Raw genomic sequence first — 10,000 nt, forward strand, 5'->3', positions numbered from 1 at the left:
GTAGTAGTAGTAGTAGTCGTGTCGTGTCGTGTAGTAGTAGTAGTAGTAGTAGTAGTATAGTAGTAGTAGTAGTAGTAGTAGTAGTAGTAGTAGTGTAGTAGTAGTAAGTAGTAGTAGTAGTAGTAGTAGTAGTAGTAGTAGTAGTATAGTGTTAGTAGTAGAGTTAGTATGTTTGTTGTTGTGTTGTGTTAGTTGTATGTCTATGTTCTTGTTATGTGTATGTAGTTTGTATGTGATAATCATGATGATGATAGTGATCTAATTACTGTCACTGTTGTTGTTATTGATAATGACGACGATGATGTTGTTGTTGTGCTTGTTTTGTTTTGTTTTGTTTTGTTTTTTATCATACAATGAGATCGTGACAACCTAGGTTATCAGAATCTTTAATCATAAGTAAACGCCGTTCTCGACCACGTAATTAACCTTATCTCAGTTCGCTTCTCCTCGGGAACAAAGCTGGCAATTACCGGGTATCTACACGCAAAATATGTAGTACTTATGAACATGTTTATTGCTTATTTCCAAGAATTGACCATGCTCAATGAAAGCACATTTCCATTAATTCCATATAGTGCGAGTCATCTATAAGCCGACCTTTTCGTGTTTGTACTCTTACAATATCCGTCACTCGAGATATACAGATGAGTGGATTGAGGTAATATTATTGTATCATGTTTGTAATGATTTGTTCAAAGACACGCGGCCGTGGTCAAAGTTTTTCAATAGTTGTCAACCATCCAGTCACTGACCACGCTCACCATCGCTTGATTTTGTTATAGGACGCGATGATCAAGCGCGCCGATGAACCGCCAACGCCACATATTGAAATGTTCAAGTTAAATAAAAACAATAAGGTTTGAATTTTGAGAATTTGAAGGGGAAAAAAGTAGTCGTTAGAATGGTTGGAAAAAAAAGGTTTGGGGGGGGGGGGGGGGGGGGGGGGGTATAGGGATATTAGTATTAGCGCTGAGCACATAGGTAACACGTTAAATTGAAACTGACAGTAGAGGGAACAAATTACACGGTATCGGTGGAGCGTATTGATTTGGAATAAATTGGAGGGGCTACGTGTGCACCATCAAACTCGATGTCGTCAGCCTGATATATAAGGTATAAATCAATCACACCCATTTTTATTAGTTCTTATCGTCATCAGTTTTTGGCATCTTCGGATGTAGGGGTTCAACGTAGCTTCCTACCCCCCCCCCCCCCCCCCCTTTTCCGCTCTAGTTTTTTTTTTTGTTGTTGTTGTTTTTTAAAAATTAGATAGATACATTTCCCTTTATTCATCCCATCGGGGAATGTGTCTCTAGGGTCTTGTCCTAGGGAAGACTAGAATAACCCAGGTGTCAACCGCAGTGCAGCGCCGCAAATTGAGCTAGGGCGAGGTGACTTGTTCAAGGCCACACAGCGCAGCGGCGGCGGGTAATCGAACTCGGTACCTTTCGGATACGAAGCAAAGACCTTACCGCTGAGCCACGCTGCCCCATGTTTTGTTTTTGTTTATGCATGTGGATTTTTATCTTTTCCCTAAAATGAAACCACAATTTGATTTCAAATTGCTCCGCTGGAATCTTTTGCGTAGAGAAAAGAGTCTGATGGATTTATCTTTTTTGTTGTTGTTGTTTTCTCGTACATGTTAAGTGTTGCAGTTGACTTGAGACCTTTTCTTTGAGCACATTTAGTAGATATTGCGCAATATATAAGTCCTTGTTTCTATGAGAGATGAAGGATTTATCTTTTAACATTTTCCTTTTTTGGCTTTTGAAAGTAAAGATCATTTATCTTTTGATTTTTTCTCCTCCTCCATAACAACAACAACATCATCATCATCATCATCGTCAAAAACAACAGCAACAATAACATCATCATTATCATCATTAATAATAAAACGACAACAACAATAATAGCGTCATCACCATCATTAACAACAACAACAACAAAACCACAACAACAAACTTTCTAACTATCGATAAAATGGTGCAATCCGTGTCGCAAAACCCTCCAAACAAGTCTCTGCTTTTTGAGTCGTCTTGTAGTCGTTTCTCGTTTCTTATCGCTTTTCTTCTTTCGTCTGCAATTCAGATTAACTTGCATTTTTGGAATAGAATCCCATACCCCGTTCTCTCTACCCATCCAGATTTTTATGACTTCTTGTTCTATTGTAGAATCTTCTGTAATTTGGATTTCACAACAGATGTGTCCGGCTAAAATTCATGTTAATTTTTTTTTATCCGTTTGATATTTCAAGGCGTGGCGAGGAGATCAAATTAAAAATATTAAAGTAAGACCGACTGTGCTTTGATCACGAAAATGTGACCTATTTCTCACCCACCTCAACAAACCGCTTTTTTTTTTTGGGGGGGGGGGGTGTCTGGGTTGGCCCCGAATTTGAAAGTTTCAAAGTGAATTTAAAGTAAAAAATATTAGGAAGAAGAAAGGACTACACTTATTTTCAGATATACAGTAAACTTACTTAACCCATTTTTCACTGCTTTGGCTATAAACTACTAATATAAAGATCTGAACGTGTGTATGAAAGGTACCAGACAAAGCAAGAAAGAAATATACAAGAAAAAAAAAAAATCCCAAAAAATCAGTCGAGTTCGACTGGGGCGATACAGTAATATATAAAATCAATTATTAACATTCACAGTACTCCCATTTTATAGTATTCGTTTTGAGGCGAAAGATCCCGTTTTATGAACAAAATGTCTAGAAAAGGGCGTTTAATTCTCGATTTTGGTGTTAGCTTAGCTTTTCGTGTGTGTGTGTGTGTGTGTGTGTGTGTGTGTTTGTATGTGTGTGTGTGTGTGAGAGAGAGAGATAATAAAATAGAGAGAGATAGATAGATAGATAGATAGATAGATAGATAGATAGATAGATAGATAGATAGATAGAGAGATAGAGATGAGATAAATAGAAAGAGAGATGAGAGAGAGTGAGAGAGAGAGTGAGAGAGAGAGAGTGAGAGAGAGATGAGAGAGAGAGTGAGAGAGAGAGAGAGAGAGAGAGAACCATATCCTTGCCCTGCCCTAAGTAACCAGTCATCATTCATCGTAATGATCGTTACTTACAATTTATTTATAACTTGAAGAATCAATGGGGACGGACAGGACACCTGTGTAACGAACAGCGTGAAAAACGTTTACCCTCCCTGACCCCTGACCTTTGACCTCACAGGAGTCAATAATCAATCAAATACAACAGAAAACAGAAGGCAAGTTTAGACCCTAAGGCAATGGAGACTCAGATCTTTTTTTTTCCCTCTTTTCTTCCTTTCTTTTCATTTCTTTTCTTTTTCTTTTACTTATTTTTTTTACTGTGCGGCTATGTGGTCTAGTGGTATGACACTTTGGCTTTCGGATCGGAAGGTCCTGGGTTCGAGCATCGCTCGGCGCATAGTTGAGTCCTTGGAAAAGGCTCTTTATTCAGATTCTGTCACCGTACTCAGGTGTAAAATGAGTACCTGGCCGTTGACAGCTTTGTCTGTCGGTAAAAAAAATAATAATGGTAATATCGCCTAACAGGCGGCATAATGTATTGTTCTACACGTAACGTGTTGCTGTTGGTTAGGGACCCATTGCAAAGCGTTTTGAGCACGTTTAGTGGATGTTGCTCTATATAAAAGCTCAATTTATATTTCTTTTTCGTTTGGGGGGGGGGGGGGGTCCTTTTACTTTCTTTTATTTATTTTTTTTTTCCTTTTCTTTTTTTTTCACGTTTGTGTAAAGGGTTAGACCAGGGAAAGCAGTTATTTGTTCCTGGGGTTAGACTCATCTCTGTGAACGGTCATGCCTTTACAATTCTTGTTTGTATATTTGATTTATTAAATAATAGCTTTTTATTTTCCAGTGGTCGATTGGATTCAAATAAAAAAGGAAGGAATGGGGGGGGGAGAGAGTTTGTGTGTGTGTGTGTGTGTGAGTGAGTGAGAGAGAGAGAGAGAGAGAGAGAGAGAGAGAGAGAGAGAGGGGGGGGGATGGGGCGAGATGGATGTGTATACTACACAAGGTCAACGCTCTCCAGAATATTGCTCTCTTTTGCTGCTTGTATATATAATAACTTATCTTTAAAGATAAAATGCATTGTTTTTGTATTGGATCTCAAACGTGTAATAGATCCTCTTATTACCCATTTTTAGAAAGAGATGCCTTATGCCTTATCGTTACGAAGTGTTTATCGATCGTGTTTGATGTATCGCAGCTCTGGAGTGTTGAGGAAATCTGTAATTTGAACACGGCCGTGCTACTATTATAGCCTTTCTCGGAGACGCCCAGAACCGTTAATTTTGTTGCCATGATTTATTATCTGGAAGAATTGAATTGAAATTAAAAGAATTTAAATGATTTTACTGTAACATCTACCCCGTTTATGCGCATGCAATTTGGTGACATTTTAGATGGTGCTTGCATTCCGGTATATAGATAGTATGCGCTTGGCTAAGAAGCTCACACCATTGCCATCGGGATGTATAACGGACCAATACACTAAACTATGTGTAAATTTGAACGTTTATAAGAGATGCCTTATGCCTTATCGTTACGAAGTGTTTATCGATCGTGTTTGATGTATCGCAGCTCTGGAGTGTTGAGGAAATCTGTAATTTGAACACGGCCGTGCTACTATTATAGCCTTTCTCGGAGACGCCCAGAACCGTTAATTTTGTTGCCATTATTTATTATCTGGAAGAATTGAATTGAAATTAAAAGAATTTAAATGATTTTACTGTAACATCTACCCCGTTTATGCGCATGCAATTTGGTGACATTTTAGATGGTGCTTACATTCCGGTATATAGAGAGTATGCGCTTGGCTAAGAAGCTCACACCATTGCCATCGGGATGTATAACGGACCAATACACTAAACTATGTGTAAATTTGAACGTTTATAAGAGATGCCTTATGCCTTATCGTTACGAAGTGTTTATCGATCGTGTTTGATGTATCGCAGCTCTGGAGTGTTGAGGAAATCTGTAATTTGAACACGGCCGTGCTACTATTATAGCCTTTCTCGGAGACGCCCAGAACCGTTAATTTTGTTGCCATTATTTATTATCTGGAAGAATTGAATTGAAATTAAAAGAATTTAAATGATTTTACTGTAACATCTACCCCGTTTATGCGCATGCAATTTGGTGACATTTTAGATGGTGCTTACATTCCGGTATATAGATAGTATGCGCTTGGCTAAGAAGCTCACACCATTGCCATCGGGATGTATAACGGACCAATACACTAAACTATGTGTAAATTTGAACGTTTATAAGAGATGCCTTATGCCTTATCGTTACGAAGTGTTTATCGATCGTGTTTGATGTATCGCAGCTCTGGAGTGTTGAGGAAATCTGTAATTTGAACACGGCCGTGCTACTATTATAGCCTTTCTCGGAGACGCCCAGAACCGTTAATTTTGTTGCCATTATTTATTATCTGGAAGAATTGAATTGAAATTAAAAGAATTTAAATGATTTTACTGTAACATCTACCCCGTTTATGCGCATGCAATTTGGTGACATTTTAGATGGTGCTTGCATTCCGGTATATAGATAGTATGCGCTTGGCTAAGAAGCTCACACCATTGCCATCGGGATGTATAACGGACCAATACACTAAACTATGTGTAAATTTGAACGTTTATAAGAATGCCTTATGCCTTATCGTTACGAAGTGTTTATCGATCGTGTTTGATGTATCGCAGCTCTCGGAGTGTTGAGGAAAATCTGTAATTTGACACGGACCGTGCTTACTATTAAGAGCCTTTCTGGGAGACGCCAGAACCGTTAATTTTGTTGCCATTATTTATTATCTGGAAGAATTGAATTGAATTAAAAGAATTTAATATTTTACTGTAACATCTACCCGTTATGCGCATGCAATTTGTGACATTTTAGTGGTGCTTACATTCCGGTATATAGAGAGTATGCGCTTGGCTAAGAAGCTCACACCATTGCCATCGGGATGTATAACGGACCAATACACTAAACTATGTGTAAATTTGAACGTTTATAGTCTGGTTAATACCGTTTAGTGGGAATTACTCACAAATACGGATGGCAAAAAAAAAAACCAATAACAATGGCTCGAGTGACGTCATCTTCGTTCTATCTATTGTATGTGATAATGGCTTTAGGGGGTGGATGTAATAAAAGACTCAATCTGAAATGTTAAGAAAACGCCCCTCTCTGCTTTCCCTCTTTCCATAACCGTTGTACAATTAACTCTGTGAATCGGTGGTTAATTTTAAGTGTGATTAAGAAAGAAAGAGAGAGAGAGAGAGAGGGAGGGAGGGAGAGGGAGGGGGAGAGAGAGAGAGAGAGAGGAGAGAGAGAGAGGGGGGGGGCGGGGGGAGAGAGATTGTGTGTGTGTGTAGGTATGTATCTATGTGTGTATCGTGTGCGTGTGTGTGTGTGTATAGGTATATATGTATGTATCATGTGTGCGTGTTTCAATATATAATTTCTGGGTGTAAGTCATGTAAAATGGTATTTTGTCCATGTGTCATTTTTGAAATTTATCTATTTATTTATTTGGTCATGCAGATATACCTTAAGTTATACGATTATTTATTTACATTTCCTCTTAATACCGTTTATTTGTGAAAATTAAAAGGAATAGCCATATATAAGTGCAATCTCCTCCCCCTCTCCTCTTCCTCCTCCTCCTCCTCTCCCTCTACCTCCTCCTCCCCCCCCCTCTCTCTCTCTCCCTCTCTCTCTCTTTCTCTCGCTCTCTCTCTCTCTCCCTCTCTCTCTCTCTCTTCTCATTTCTCTTCTCACACGCCAATAATATATCATTTTAATTATTCCATTTCTCGGTCACTTCCAGGCGAGAGGCGGAGAGCTGGACACTCCCCAGGCCTTTGTCCACGAACTCATGAATCCTGACCTGAAGGGAGCCAAAAGAACTCAAGTGTTGGAAACCCTCAGGGTGTCACTCACCAGTAAACCTGTCAGGTGAATAATGATAATAATACAGTCTTGCTGACAATGTCTCCCCCAGTTTTCTTGGTATTTAACTGCAACCCAACAACGTGTCAATATGTTATATCTTCTAAAAAAAAGATTACCTTACCTTACCAGAGTCCCGGAGTTCCATCTCCCTACAGAGGTTGAATGTCATGGAACGCCATTCTTCACGCTCAGATTAGTATTAGTATTAAATAGTTTGTTTTTTTTGAAAAAATAGAAAACAAAGCTCCCTTTATTCATCCCATTGGGTAATTTTGTCTCTAGGGTAAGGAAAAGACTTTCCAAGGAAAGGCTGGAATAACCCAGGCGTCAGCCGCAGTGCAGCGCCGCAAATTGAGCTAGGGCGAGGGGACTTGCTCAAGGCCACACAGTGCAGCGGGTATTCGGTACCTTTCGGGTACGAAGCAAAGACCATAGCGCTGAGCTACGCTGCCCCCAAAACCATTTTTTTAGGTGTTTATGAAGCAGGGTCTTGACACGTCAGTTGCAAGAGCACTCGCTTCACACCCAAAGGGACAGAGATCGATTCCTCGTGAAGTTGAGTTTACTTTTTCAATTGTTTTGCAGCATTGACCATAGGGTTGGGCATGACAATAATTCTATATTTACCTCGTATCTGGTAGGATTTTAAGTGATGCATTAATGTTAGGGTTTTTTTGGGGGGTTTTTGTTTTTGTTTTTTTTTTTTTTTTTGTTTGTTTTGTTTTTGTTTTTGTTTTTTTGTTTTTGTTTTTTTTTTTTTAAATTTAGTTTGTTGTGTTTAAAAAAAAATAAAACATGAGCATTTATACAGCACAATATGCATTAAACGTGCTCAAATTGCTTTGCAATGGGTTCCTGGCCAATAGCAATGACATATGTTAGATGATATTACAATCTTTTATTGGACAGAGACAGAGTTGTTGATGGCCAGGTTCTCATTTTAGACATGATTATGTCGAGAAAATGTGAGTAAAGAGCCTTTTCCGAGGACTCAACTATACACCGCTCAAAGTAGGACTCGAACCCTGGACCATCCAATCATACCACGAGGCCACACAGCTGCACAAAGAAGTATTTTGGCTAAAGAAGGGTTTTGACCTCATGCGTTTTGTGTTTGGAATTTTTTTTTTTTAAGCTGTTATATTATTTTTGTTTGTTACTTTTTACCTCATATATCTGTTGGGTTTTTTTTTTTCATATTTTTCATTTCATAACCAGCTGGGTGAAAGTCATATCTATTGTTTTTCTTATTGACTGAAGAATGATTTTCAGCCCAAAACGTTACGTATTTGGTATTTTGTTCTTATTCGAAGCTGTTATATTCATTAATATTTGTCCATTACTTTTTACCTCATATGTTTTATTTTTATTTATATTTTTCATGCCATGACCAGCTGGGTGAAAGACTTTGGAGAACAAGGTTTGAACGCCATTCTCAGGAATCTAACTTACTGTATAGACAAGTAAGTGGGGCTGGACTGGTTTGTTGGGTTTGTTTTTTTTCATCTTGTGATTTGTTTGTCTTTCAGGATTGAACTAAAAGTTTGATTTCTGGGCGTGAGGTTCAAATCCTCTCTTTACCAACTGTAGAAAAATCATCACATTCGCTACAATACAAACATTATTTTTCTTTATATTCAAATTCATTTTAAAAATCTCAGTATTTGAAGAAAAAGCTGTGTTATTTGTACAAGAACTTAAATGCTGTTTTGTAAATCTTGTTTTGCTCAACAAAATGATTTATATCATTCATTTATTGTTTTTGAATTTGAGTATAAAAAGTCAATTTGTGTGTTTGGTCAGTATGACTTTTCAACACTTTTAAGATAATTTCAAGGCCTTGATACTTATGTTTGATTGAAAAGGGACTAAACTATTGAAGATCATTGTTCATTGGTGAAAAAAAAATAACAAAGAAACGAATAGAAGAGAAGAAATTTAATTCAAAAAGACAAATTGATTTCAAGCTTTATTTGTTATATACTTATTGGGGAGCTTCAAGCAGAAACATTTGCGGGTGGTTGGATGGGAGCATCACCCTTGAATCATATACCTATGATGTTCGCATGGGTGTACGATCCGATAGTGATGTCGTTTCTTCTTCTTTTACTAGCCTATCCTGCTTCTTTGGTTTGTGATTGTATTTTTGATAGGGGATATTTTTTTTTTCTGTAAATCTTCTGCCTGTTTGTTCTTGGTTATTTATAATTTAGCTTATGATATCTTTAGGTTATGATTTTGATTTACATTTGTACTATTTTTGTTAGATTGCTTGTTTTTTTTTTTGTTTCAGCGGTCTCTCATATAACCTCAATTGTGTTGGAAGAGACCTAAAGCAACAAACAAAAAAAAGCAGAAACATTTGTATATATCAAAATAACAAGTTAAGGATTTACCTTGAAATTTAAAAGATATTTCATTCATTCAACTCATATGACTTTGAGTTAATTCTACACCTTTTTAATGATAATGGAAAATTCTTTTTGTTTATGTCGAGTCCTTATTGTCATTTTTCTTTTTAATTGACATAATGGAAGATTTTTATTTGTTTCTTGATCAGCATACAAGAAAGGAGATCCACGTATGAGTGTATCAGATGTATGAAAGCTTTCATGAATAACACAGTAAGTTGTCAGCTTGTAATATATAAACATTTATTGAAATAAAACGTAGTCTTTGTATTAGCTTAGATAATTTCTTTTCAACCATTTATCTTCATATTCATCCATCCATTCTTACTATCATTCATATGAACATATAATAAATAAAAATAATAATAATAATAATAATAATAATAATATAATAATAAGAGAAATAATGATAATAATAATAATAATAATAATAATAATGAAATATATTTATATTGCGCCCAATCCTCTATACAATAAAGCTCTAGGCGCATAACAATAACTTCAATCCATTCAAATCTCAAATATCACTCATCTATACGTCCAATCTATCCACCACCCATCCATATAACCACATATCCATTCATCCAATTCATCTGTCCACGGATCCATCCATACAACCATCCATCTTACCCA

The 10,000-nt window shown here is 37.0% G+C and overlaps 1 protein-coding gene across 12 annotated transcripts in view; it reads left to right on the forward strand.

The window, feature by feature from the left end:
• The window catches only part of LOC144970011 (protein diaphanous homolog 2-like), a 110,669-nt gene that overhangs the window by 64,913 nt on the left and 35,756 nt on the right, over nt 1–10,000 (forward strand). For all 12 annotated transcript variants that reach the window (XM_078909166.1, XM_078909165.1, XM_078909163.1 and 9 more), the window contains exons 5-7: nt 6,832–6,959; nt 8,351–8,419; nt 9,517–9,580. In XM_078909166.1, coding sequence (XP_078765292.1) covers nt 6,832–6,959; nt 8,351–8,419; nt 9,517–9,580 — 261 coding nt within the window. The remainder of the gene's footprint in view (nt 1–6,831; nt 6,960–8,350; nt 8,420–9,516; nt 9,581–10,000) is intronic.

The sequence above is a fragment of the Berghia stephanieae genome, chromosome 4 (assembly GCF_034508935.2).
Source record: "Berghia stephanieae isolate SIO BIC M18660-M18661 chromosome 4, UCSD_Bste_1.3, whole genome shotgun sequence".
NCBI lineage: Eukaryota > Metazoa > Mollusca > Gastropoda > Nudibranchia > Aeolidiidae > Berghia > Berghia stephanieae.